The sequence below is a fragment of the Notothenia rossii genome (assembly GCF_949606895.1).
Source record: "Notothenia rossii genome assembly, chromosome: 2".
In the NCBI taxonomy this organism is placed as follows: Eukaryota; Metazoa; Chordata; class Actinopteri; order Perciformes; family Nototheniidae; genus Notothenia; species Notothenia rossii.
The window spans coordinates 17,295,253-17,308,127 of record NC_136904.1 but is presented as its reverse complement, the minus strand read 5'-3'; the positions used below and the strand labels follow the sequence as shown (position 1 = coordinate 17,308,127).

Here is a 12,875-nt window from a genome sequence, read left to right as displayed (position 1 = left end):
GATTAGAAAAAAAGGCTCTTGTATTTATTGCTCTGGTTTGAGTTTGAAAAAACAAATGTATTTATATGACTTTTTGGGCAAGACTATCGTTTTAGTTAATGAGTCATTTTACACATGACACACAAGCATGCAGTTACGCTCTCCGTCATCAAAAGGTCATTGAACGACTCAGTGTCCACAGTCTGGTTAATAATTTAACTTTCAACTCCCTGAAAGTTCTCCTGTATGTAGACACACATGTATATATTGTTCTTAAAACTACATTATGCAATACTTAATAATTTAGTCACATAAACATGTTATATTTTAAACACACCGAGCAAAACTTTCCCAGAATTCTTCTTTAAAACATCACCATTATTTGTTCAGTGCCACATCTTCCAGGCATATTATAATTTCTTATTTACTCAATTATCACAGCCTAACTTTAAAGTGTTTTTCTCTAATTGTGAACTTGTAATGGCATCCATCAGAGATCCTCCCACCAGGTTAAGGAACCACGTGTCTGTTTTGGTGTCTTCTTCTGTGGTGCTTTGGTGTTTCTTCTTTACAGCGCACAAACACTTTGTCCTGGGACACTTCAACCTGCTGTCCATCGTTTGTCATCGGACAAAAAGACGTCCTTGAAAAACAGAAGTGGGTGTGAAGTGAGCAGAGTGCGGTGAGTCCATCATGATAAACAGTTTAACTTATGTGTGTGCAAAACAATCCACTAGGTGGCATCACAAGTCTGCGAAGGTGTCAAGAGAGGGACACTGCAACAATGTTTTTCTATCTAAAACCGTTTATTCTTTATGAAATGTGTTCATGTGTATTTCATGTTATTGTAATGCTTTAAAAACTGCCACAGTTTACTCAAATAGTAAATTATATGGGGCAGTCTTAAATATATGCATTTAACAGTAAACCTTAATCAGTAATGATCCACCTCTTATGCAGCGTGGATTTCTCAATCTACAGTTTTTATGAATTTCTAGGTCTAGTTTACTTGAACATTGTCATGTCTAATTTATACGTCTGCCCCACTATACTCATAGAAGTCATATAATACTTTCCTCCAATATTTATATGACAGCTTTACTTTGCAGAGTAACATTCTCAATAAAAAAAACACAACCTGATAAGCTGTGCGCATTCTCAAAACAATCAATTGTAATCAAATGCCAATATTCACTAAATTTGTTTAACTATTTTCTCCACTTTTACTAGCTATAACATAGTGTATTGTTAACATCTTAAGGCAACAGTCACAAATATTCCCATAATGGAACTTAAATATTGTTATTCACAGTCAAATCTATGTGGTGCCATTTTTCATTTTGAATATTTGTAATTCTTGTTGAAAATATTTTACTCTACATGGTTTAACTACTGATATTAAAATGAATCCATTTGTAATGAATGATATAGATTCTAGCTGGCTAGCTCCATTTATCATATAACTGATTAATTGATTTATATTTTGAATAAATAATCTCAATCTGCAAGTTTCTGCTAACTAAAGCTGTCAAACTAATGTAGGGGAGAGGAAGATACAATATTTGCATCCAAATGCAACAACTTCAAACTATTCTTGAGCAATTTTTGTTTTCATTTCTACATTGAAGTATTGCTTGTATTGCAGTGGTGTATACCTTTCCTGCCTGTCTCCTGCTTTGACGTTGATCCTGCCCACAGTGAGCGTAGGCTTCCCCCTCCGGCCTCCCCAGGGAATGATGGTCTGCACCCGGTTCCACATGTTCTTCCACATGGCCGACCCCTCCCAGTGCAGTTTGAGCAACATCAGGTCCCCTAAGTCTTTGTCCAGGGTGATCAGGGAGGTGTACGTCTTATTACCCAAAATCTTTTCCGTGCTGTCAGAGTTTAATTAGGAAGACAAAATAACACTGACAGATTATTATTACAGCGGGGAAACATCTTGCAGCAGGCTGTCACATTTCTTTATCACAAAAAAAAATGTTGGTCTGCAACTAAAGCAGGGCAGCACATTTCCTCTTCTTATACCAGTCTGCCTAAGGCTCTTTGACACACACAACATGAAGGATAACACAGTGAGGAAATAGGGTCTTGAGTAAATTATTCACTCCATCATTCCCATTTATAGCCCTCTTTCATGCAGCAGATCCAGTTGTTTCCATGTGTGTCTTTATAGAGTTGAGAGCACAGCTGCATATTGCATGTGTCAAAGGCAGAACACTGAGCGTGGATGTGATGTAATGTAAGCCTGATGGGAGGTGGTACTGTACTCACATAGTGATGGGGAGGTCTCCACTCTCCTCCTTTGTTCCAGTAAGGGAGATGGTGAGAGAGGGCTCGATCCCCTCCATCTGGTTGACACACGTGATCCTGAACTGGTAATGATAGACTGCAGAGAAGAACAAAGAAAGGGATAAGGAGGAGAAGAAGACTCACCAGACTTATATACTGATATTAAGGATATAAATACACCAACAGTGATGAAGTCTATAAGACTATTAGGGATGTATAAGTGTGTCTTGAGGCTGATTGGTTGAAATGAAGAGGACAACCTCATACGTTTGTAAGGCATGCGAGAGCGTGTGTTCAGGTAGAGCCTCTTGCTGGTGCTCCTGCGGACCTTCCTGATGTTGTAGCCCAGCGTGTTGCAGCGATTCTTCCGGCAGTCCAGACAGACCCCCTTTTCAAAAGCACTTTTGCCACTGCACCTGTAGGCCATGCTCTGCGTGTCTTTATTCATGACAGAGTCAATGAAGAGATGGACAGACCGCTCATGAGCACATTTCACTGTCTGCTCGAAACCTGTGGGAGGAAATCAAAATGGTAGATTTATTATTGATTTAACAATGTTGATTTGCATTTATACAGATCGTTTCCACACAAAATATTCTCCTGTGGATTGAGAACCTTAACCACACCATTATATGTGGATTGACTTCATTATCAACGAACCCTGGCATCTATCAGTCCGTCCTTCTGTCACATCTCCTAAAAGCGTATCATTATGTCTGACACTGGTCTTTTCTCTGAGGCCTTTTCCCTGAGGCCACTTTTGTAGCCTGGAGGCAGCTCAGCTCAGAGGCATGGACAGAGCGGAGGAAGGCACATGTTGCTAATTAAATCTTAAGGGTGACAGATGCTTTAATGTGGCTTTCACTGTCATATTATGCGGATGTGTTTTGGATCGAGGAACACCATAAACCTCAGAGCCACTTGTGTTAGGCTGGAGGGAATTAAACTCCTCTATACACAAAACCAGAAACTGTCAACAAGCAAAAGATGAATTGGTCCCATCGGAGTGTTTTTGAGGTGGCAAAACCAAATAATAAAAAAAATGTTATGATACAGCAGAGGTTGAGGCAAACCAGTAAGCAGTTAAGCAGTACGGAGTTTCTTTTTCTCTACAGATGCAGGGTTGTAAAGGCCACCAGAAAGCTGAGATCTAAACCAGAGCCTCTTTAAACATCGTAAACAACATTAGAAAACACTAAATAAAGAGATTAGAAACATTTTTAGGGTGGTGTGCTGAATTAACTGAAACCTAAAAACGTTTGCAAAGGTTTCCCCACATTTCTTAAAATGTGGGGAAATTAGCTTTGTAATGAAGATATTGCAAAATTAATGGTTTACTACTATGAGACACACATATCTTAAAGCATCACCATGAGGCATTTGTCAGGAGCTTTCCAGTTTGGTTCGATAGGGAGTAATAAACAGCACAGCCTTTTAGGGGCGACTTGCAGAGCTCTAGTGTTTCAATTTTGTCAGATATTTGTTATGTGTTTTCTTTTACTAAGGTGTTGTTGTGTGTGCTTTACCTTACCGAGGAGCCCGTACTGGCTTATGTGCTCGTAAATGTTATGCAGGTCACATCCTGGCTGGAAGTCTCCTCCGTTGGGGTAGAAGTCATAATGAGCCACAGCTTGCTTGATGCCCACACTGAGGCCCAGGTGTTCCTGGGTGAAGGTGTGGATCGCATCCACGAACTCAGCGTCATCAGGAGACAGTCTGTCTGTGGGAGACATGCCTTCAAACAGGGGCCCCGCTGGATCCAGACCTGCACAGGTACAATATTCAATCTTGTTACAAAATATTATATTAATATACTTTTACTAATTCGTTTTGGTTTGATTAGAGAGCACGATTATTACCATAAGAAACACACACCTGTAATTCTTCCAATCTTCTCTGAACTCTCCAGATTGCTCCCAGCAAATCCAGAGATGTGAGCTCCGAGACTGTAGCCGATCAAATGAACCTTTTTAAATGGAAACTGGTAGTGTACCTGTTGGGTTTTATGGCAGGTAAGAGACCAATTTTCAACAGCGGAAATCTGGTACTTGAATGTTTTTTTAAAGGTATACTGTGTAATCTACCAAATGTATGTAAATGAGGGCTCGGTTTGCCAAGAGCAAAACTTTATTGAAACATCTGTTGCACAGACTCTTACAAAACGCTTGCAGTCTAATTCAAGTCTGATCACTACCGCATAAACAGCTAAAATAGATGTGCTGGGAAAGTAGCATATTTGTATACTTCGCGAGTTGTGTGATAGTTTGTCAACTGATATTATTGATGTTTTAAAAAAGTGGCCCACATTTCCTTCAAGTCATCAAGACTTCATTTTGAGTCTATTGTGTATTCTAACTTCACAGTGGAGGCATGCAACAAAAACAATGTTTTGTTCAAGAATTCAAGGTAACGGGAGGCAAATATTTGATATAAACATGGTCATTTTGTGGATGATACCCTTTAGCGGCCTCTTCAGTATAAAATGCACCAATCTATCTGATTTTTACTCTGTACATATGTCCATTCCCCTGACCTGAAGTGAGTGCAGCAGGTGAGCTATGTCTTTTCCAACTGTGCGCGTGCTCTGTGCAGCTTTGGGGTAGTGCTGGTGGGCCAGGGACAGCCAGTCGGTAATCACCACGTTGATGTTCATGAGATTTGACTTCATGGCTGTGGCCAACCTGTGCACCCAGCTCTCCATCATACCATCCACCTTAGGAAAAACGAGACACAGTTTAACTCCTGATTGTAAGGTTCAAAACCTCATCCAGCACAACGACCTGCACACAGTGGTGTGAAAGAAAGTTAAAGGTCACCTATTATGCAATATCTACTTTGTCATGTCTTTTATACATGAATGTGTCCCCTCTGTGTAAAGAGATTCTGAAAGTTTCAGGAAAAAAGATTCCCTCACTTCTTGTCCTGATCAATTTATATAAAATCCTGTCGGAAAATGACCTGACCAGATTTTGGCCAATTTCTGATGTCCCAATGTTTTTTTGGGTTGTGTAACCATTAGACAATAAGGGGGGGTTACGTTACATATTGTAATCCTAGTTATATAAGGCGGAGCCCTCTCCTGGACACTATGGGTACTACTCTCAACCATGGTATGCGAGCATTCACCTACTGAGATACATAAACGTAGCCGGCCGATCGGGGCGAGCCTACCTGAATGCGCATGCAGGCCCACAGTATATAAGGCGGCCACGCCTCCTGACTGTCATCCTACACCCTCTTCAGCGAGCGGCATAGGAAAGACAGGGCCCCCAGGTAGAGGGCCCCGCCTGTGCTTATGTAACTAGGGTTACAATACGTAACCCCCCGTTATATCCCACCCGCAGCTCTAGAAGGTTGCTGTGCCGAGTCTCTGTCAGAGACCAGCGACCACCTATAGCTCTCTTCAGGCAGGTCCCCCCCCATCCTGTCACGGATGCGTCTGTGAACACTGTGATGTAGGAGGTCACTCGCCCCAGTGGAGTTCCCCTCCGCAGATGCTCTGGGGACCCCCAGTATCGGAGGTTGCCCTCCACTGAGGGGGGGATGGTCACCAGACGTCGTTTGTGCCTCTTTGGATGTAAACGAAGGCCGGCAAACCACCTCTGCAGGCGGCACATATGCAGCAGCCTCAGCGGTACCACAAAGTGAGCAGCCGCCATGAGACCCAGAGTCTACATGATGGTCAAAGCTGTCACTGTTGCCCCCTGTCGCAGTCTGCAAACTGCCCGAAGCAGGGATGCCTGTCTGCTCTCTGATAGGGTGGCACGTAGTCTGCCTACATCGAGCAACATCCCCAGATACTCTACTGCTGGTGAGGTATGGAACTGCTCTTCTTCCAATTGACCGCAAAACCCAACTTGGTTAGGTGTAGGATCAATTGGGCTGTGTGAAACATTGCCCATTCCCTGGACCTGGCCATGACTATGAGGTTGTCCAGATAAAAGAAAACCCCCATGCCATGGTCGCAAAACGGCTGAAGCGCTGTAGCCACACATTTGCTGAACGTGTGTGGGGATAGGGAGTAGTAGTCTGTTTTACTCGTAGGCTATCCCCCTGGAAGGCAAAACGCAAATACTTTCTGTGCCTTGGAACAATTTCGACATTAAAGTAAGTGTCCTTCAGCGCGATGGTTTTAAACCAATCGCCCGGCTGCACTAGTTCCAATAACTGTTTTATAGTTACCATATGGAATATTTTGCAGCCAATGTGCTGATTCAGGCTGCGAAGATCCAGAATGGGTCTGAATTCCCCTGTCTACTTGGGAACCAGGAAGTACATGGAATAAAGTCCCTTCTCTCTGTGCTGAGAGTGCACAACAGACAGCGCCTGTTTTTGCAACAGGGCCTGAATCTCTGCTGAAAGGAGACCTATACTCCTCCTGGGATGATAGATTTGCCTCTCTTATACCTCTGAATGGAGAAGGGATGCCGCAAAACTGGAGTGAGTAACCCCGTTTCAGTGTCCTGTCCATCCACTTTGTCAGTACACAGCTGAGCTTCCATTCCCTGTAACACTGTGTTAGGGGACAAGCAATTGCTGTGCAGTCAAAGTTAGGAAGCTGTGGTACTCCCTGGCGGACCACTCTGCCGCCAAACTCTCCATGAAAGGAAGTTTTGCCCATGGGGGGCTGACACAGAAAGGGCCGATTTTCTACTGAGGTCCCTGAATGCACCGCGGCACGCTCCCACGAGAGCGTGCGCTCCGCCATAATGCAGCCTTCACCCAGATATTAATCTGAGTTTTTACGCTAGGCTCGGTGTGTCTCCTAACAACGCCGGCCATAATGTCCCTGCACCCGCATAGTGCTTTGACAGCCTTCCCTGCGGTTTATCACCCTTACATGCGTGTGCCCACTAGCTGCTTCCTTTACTGGAGTTACAACTGGGGCGGCGAGTGGGGAATCAGCACGGTTACCATTATGGGGAAGTGTGGAATTGTGGAGAGAAGTGAGCCTGGAAGTGCTCACGCGCATATTCAGGTAGGCTCGCCCCGATTGGCCAGCTAGTTCATGTATCTCAGTGGGTGAATGTTCGCATAGCGTGATTGAGAGTTGTACCCATAGAGTCCAGTAGAGGGCGGAGCCTGTGTAAGATATAACCAACCAAGGTAACAACCCCCCCACCGCCCAACCTTATCACCTGAATCTCCTCCTAGAGCACAATTAGGCGCTTTCACACCGGAGTACTTTTCCCAGGAATAGTTCCGATAGTTTCTGGGATTTTGCGTTCACACCAAAAAGATCTGGAACTAAAACTTTTTATCGGGAACCTTTAAACCCCTTTTCAGTCCATGCTAGAGAGGTGGTACTTTCCTGGGGAGGAAAAGGTTCCAATTTCTGATTGGCAGGGCGAATTGCCAACCACGCCCCGCAAAACTCAGAAAAGTTTTTGTGAAGCCGCCATTTTATTTGCTCGCATTAGCATTATTAGCATTAGCATTAGCCCAGCGCACCAACGGAGAGAGACTAACTTATGGCAACACATAATAAAACGTGGGAGCGGTGGAGTGATGAGGTGTCGGCGCTTCTGGCGATTTACCCGGGACTTCGGGTAGCGATTTACTGCCACCCGAAGCCGGACTCCGGGACTTTGGGTGGCAGTATACGCCGTGAAGTTGTTTGCGGCCTGCCAGTAAACCCAAAGCAGAAGAAGAAGAAGAAGAAGTGACGTCAGCGGCTTCATTTCCCTAACGGCCCGTCCACACTACAGCTTCAAAAAAAGCTTGCCGGCGGGCGTGTCTGAAGCTCGACCAACAACCAATCACATGAATCTCCCACCCCTGACACACAAGCAGCGGTTTGATTGGCTAGAGCTTGTACTGGCATATGATTTGATTGGCTGACGCTTCCACCGAAAGCTTCAGAAGCTTCAAAAGTTGAACATTGCTCAACTTTTGCAGCCTGAAACACCAGGAAAGCTCCGCTCTGCTACCCACAATTCAGTTCGGCGAAAAGCGTGGCAACGTGACGTCACCCCATTCAAAGTGAATGGGCATACGCGTTGGAAACCGTTTTTGAAGCTGTCGAAGCTGTAGTGTGGACGGGCCGTAATCCTCCCTCAGGGATTTATTCCGGTGGGAACGTGATCTACTAGATAGTTCAGGAATTAAAGAGTTCCGGGGAATTAAGTTCCGGGAACTATTCCTGGGAAAAGTACTTGGTGTGAAAGCGCCTCTTAGCCGCTTTCGCCCAGCCAATCAGAAATTGGAACTTTTTTCTCCCCAGAAAAGTACCTGCTCTCTGGTAGGGACTGAAAAGGGGGGAAAAGTTCTCATGAACTAAGTTCTCTCTTTTTGGTGAGAACGCAAAATCCCAGGAACTATCGGAACTAAAAGGGAAAAGTACGGGGAAAGCGCCTATTGTGTTATTTTTGACCAAATATTTCCCAGAGGGGCGTGGGGAGTGGCTCCTTATTTTCATCTAAACTTTGTAACAGACAGAGAATCAGCACTTTTGAAACGGGGCCAAACACCAGAAACATGTTTTGTATATCACTGAGAACTATAATATATTGATGAAAAATAGTGTAATAGGGGACCTTTTAAAGTTATGATGAGTTTGAAAGGCACCTTTATTTATATAGCACTTTTCAACACAAGGCAATTCAAAGTGCTTTTAAAGGAGTTTTAAATGTTTCCTTCACATTGATGTCGTGGATTTATGTGAACATTAACATCTGAAACTATGCCAGCAGCAATTCCTCCACTCTGGCCTGAGTTCCATGTTTTGTAAGCAGTGGCTCAAGTCAGTGAAGTGGAAGAAAGGTTGACCTTACCGACCACCCGTGAGTGATGATGATGAGGGGATTACTGCTGTTGAAGCCACAGGAGGTGAGAGTGTGCAGCTGCAGAGGGTCCAGTGTGCAGTTGTCCTCACCTTCTAAAAACATCCTAAAGATTGAGCTGGTGACGTAGGACTCTTTCAGCGCCAGGACTATACTTTGCCCGGTGTTCACTGCTCCTGGGAAATCCAACAGCAGAGGGGTTATCTGTTTTTTCTTCGTGGTTACTTTGCATATCGGATCATACTGAGGTACTGCATGTGTTTACTCTGAGGTGAATGATTACAAATAACGTGACAATTCAGATTATAAATCCAATCAAGAGCAGGGGAGTTTTTTTGTATCATTCATTCATTTAATTATTTGAGAGCTAAAGGGAATACACTTCCTGTTGAGGCTCACTGGGAGTACAGGCTAAATAACGGTTTGTGTTTCCCGCCATGCAGACCTCTTTGGCAAATACACACAGATAATACTTCACAAAAACTCCCTTCATGTGAATATATGCCAGACTCTTCTCGTAATTTGCTTATATAAATCCTCCCCCTTAACATGTTTAAAACCACAGCCCACAGTCACTCACAAGCTTTATAGATCCTTCTCCAAAGGTAATCTATCACTACCACTCCTTTAAGCTTCGTCATTGATTCTTGTCGAGTATATTTATTATTCTATCGTTTTAATGTTAGAAACCCAGGCGCCTAAACGCTCAGTGATACAGTTTCCATCTGATGAGTTCTGGTTGCTGATATGAAAACATTTCCACAGTGAAAGTAATGAAGACTAATTATCAGGCCATCATTTACCCCTCTGCTCATTAAATCCCACGTGTTCCTTGGTGTGTCTCTTTACTTTTACGACTGTTTATCCATAAGAACATAGAGAGCAATTAAATATGGTCTGACTCAGTAAGAGAGCACAAGAGTGTACTTTATAAATCTCACTGTAATTATTTTTAATATGGTTTCTGCCATTAAGTTGTAAAAACAACAAATGCACAGTGTTGTTTGTTTGCATGCACTGTGCCATGAAAACTTTCCTCTTAATTCAAAGTTATCCTCTTGCATGTGTTTGTTCACCGAAACAAATCGTTGGAAGAAAACTTTGGGGACATTACATTTACATAGTGGAAGCAAATGTTGAATCAGATTGAATAAAAAAACAAAACATTATTTTAGAAACTTTAAACTAAAACCCAGCCACACGTCTTGACAGTTGGCTTATTGCATCCTCTTTATTTACAGCAACGACAAAACAGTGTCAAGTTGTGTAACAGTTCATTCACCATTCCTTGAAAACATGAATGGCATCACACATTTGTCCTTGGCCTTTCCATTTTATTTATTTTTAAACTGGAGAATTGCCAGTTGACTTTGGCCTGATACCAAAACAGTACTCTTTTAGGAGTATACACAAAACAAAATCAGTGTTTTACAATCTTACAAGAAAGAGATGTGAGAATACAAGGAGATAAAAGCTCCGCCTTGTTTATTGAGTTTTGTCTGATAATGTTATCACTTGTTTGGTAATTAATGTATTTAGAATCGATAGAAATCAAATTCACAATAAGACAAGATAGAACTAGAAAACTGCATAGATTCCAATGATATCAGCATCATATTTTTTCAGAAAACAAAGTATGATATTTAATATGTTAAAGGAGTATAAGGGCCATACTTTTGAACTGTATTTTGCCACTCCTGTTCCAAAACTGTCACCAGAGTGGGTGATATTGATTACATGATTAGATGTGAACTGACAGTATGACATGGCTTTTTGTGAGTCATACAATATTATTTTGGTTTTCAATTAATCAAGGAAGTTGCAAGAAATATCTTTGATCGCACTTTGTTGGATAATTTATACGTAACTTATCACTCACCTTTGTGTCCTTTGATTTTCTTTCCATCATTGAGGTGATACGTGAGCAGCAAACAGCACAGGATTTTAAACCTAGTCATGGTGCTTCACAGACACCTGGGTAATCCCTTTCAACACTTCTCCCAGAGGTTGAAATCTTTCCTGACGGAAAAGCAGGTAATATGGAGTCTGGTGGTGAGATCCTTTAGTCTGCAGGAGTAGAAGCTCTTTCAAAGAATCCTCATTTCTGTTAGTGTGAAACACATTGTACTGCACATAAAGAGAGGGGTCACCAGGAGTAATGGTTCGTAGATAAGGAGACTTTTGTTCCTATCCTGATTGGCTGGGGGACGGGCTATGAAAAACGCACAAATTGTGTAAGAGCAAAGGTATGAACTGGGAGGGGATCTGGGACAATGCTCTGATAGTGGCTGAGAGAGAGATGTCCCACCTGTAGGAGTAAAAAAGGACATTCTTGGTCTAGTTTGTACAGAATGATCTGCTTCACGCTATATTTAGTTTATGTACTAAACCTGAGTGACCAAGGTTTTACTGAGTTTTTATATTTCGAAGTTTCCTGCATTGCTGCAAAACATGTTTGAACAGGTGAAGAGGAGAACTTCTTGTACCCAGTGTACTCATTCAAATAACATTAAACTGTTTACTAAGGTTATATTTTGTTATGTTTAATGATTCAACAGAATCAATTATTGCCAACATATGATTTCAGGAGATTATTGATCAAATCAAGCCCAATCATAATTTATGTTTGTGATGTTTTTATACAAGGGAGTTTAATGGTACAAGTTATATGTACTTTTACTCTTTTCCAGCTTTGACTAATCCATGAGTTGATCGACAGAAATCTTTTCAAAAACGTTTTGGATAAGATTTATGGACCAAACTATTGTTCGACTAATCCAGTAATTGCTAATTAAAATCATCGTAATCTGCAACTCTCTTTTTTCCCTGGACTGTTTTCGTGGATCAGTTTGTCCTAGGTAAATTATGCAGGTAAACACAGCACAAATACAAGGTTAAGGGTCACACAACAGTCATGGAGACCGTCACAGAAAATTTAATTTCATGCATTTCAGGCATAAAATACTTTTGTCTGTTTCTGTCCGCTTGTTTTGGCGATTTTCTGCATGGTAATGTTGAGAAATTAACCAAAGCAACCCTTTAAGAAATAAGAAAATGTCAGTTGACTTTTCTGTATATCCCTGAAATAAAACGGGGAAACATTTCTTCTAATTTCCAATTGACATTTACGTCAGAATTCAAACACTGTCACACACACACACACACACACACACACACACACACACACACACACACACACACACACGCGCATGCACATATATAGCTTCTATAGTTCAGGCTTCAGTGATTGTCCTCTTCTGTGTGCTACATTAAGCATGAACAGAATACTATTTTAAAATGTGTTGTTCTTTAAAGCCTCATTTCAGTACACAGCTAGAGAGTAGAAACTGCAGAGGAACAGTTTAAAAGAGCAAACATGATGGACCCTTGCTTTTCCAAGTACTGTGTTAATGTGTGAGTGTGTGTGCATGCTTCTGTGTCTCTGCATGCCGTTTTTGCAGCCAATCACTGCTTCATTAACAAATAAACACAAATAGAACAGTTTATCCAGTTCAGACAAATGAAATACAATACTAATAGAACTATCATAATAAATCAACCCTTTTCAGACTGTGGACACACAATTAAGAGTATAATTCTCTGCTGTAGTGTAATAGAAGTGTGGTCCATTACTATGGCAACCTGTAATTATTCAAGTCAGGGAGAGGATGCACTCTGGGGGAAAACCCTAGAGCCATTGAACTGCAAAAATACATTCTGCATCTATTCTAAATGAAGATACGTAAGCTTTTTTTCAATCGGCTTGTTTTAAATGTTAATGTTTTTCTGCTGCACTGTGTGTGTGTGTGTGTGTGTGTGTGTGTG

At 42.0% G+C, this 12,875-nt stretch overlaps 1 protein-coding gene across 1 annotated transcript; it reads right to left on the bottom strand.

Moving 5' to 3' along the window:
- Positions 1-2: 2 nt before the first annotated feature.
- Positions 3-11,220, bottom strand: lipca (lipase, hepatic a). The gene is made up of 9 exons (XM_079662553.1): positions 10,930-11,220; positions 9,042-9,226; positions 4,802-4,981; positions 4,144-4,261; positions 3,800-4,033; positions 2,536-2,778; positions 2,251-2,365; positions 1,635-1,853; positions 3-622 (listed from the first exon to the last, which is right to left on the bottom strand). The coding sequence occupies exons 1-9, from the start codon at positions 11,006-11,008 to the stop codon at positions 490-492; spliced, it is 1,506 nt and encodes a 501-aa protein (XP_079518679.1). The 5' UTR covers positions 11,009-11,220; the 3' UTR covers positions 3-489.
- Between the last annotated feature and the right edge of the window lie 1,655 nt (positions 11,221-12,875).

What these genes read in the sequence shown, in the direction of transcription:
- lipca (XM_079662553.1), bottom strand. Translation starts at nt 11,008, where the DNA reads ATGACTAGGTTTAAAATCCTGTGCTGTTTGCTGCTCACGTATCACCTC. An exon ending in AAGCCAGTACGGGCTCCTCG is followed by an intron (nt 2,779 to 3,799) that starts GTAAGGTAAAGC and finishes TTCCTCCCACAG; the next exon opens with GTTTCGAGCAGACAGTGAAA. An exon ending in GCAGGAGACAGGCAGGAAAG is followed by an intron (nt 623 to 1,634) that starts GTATACACCACT and finishes CTGTTTTTCAAG; the next exon opens with GACGTCTTTTTGTCCGATGA.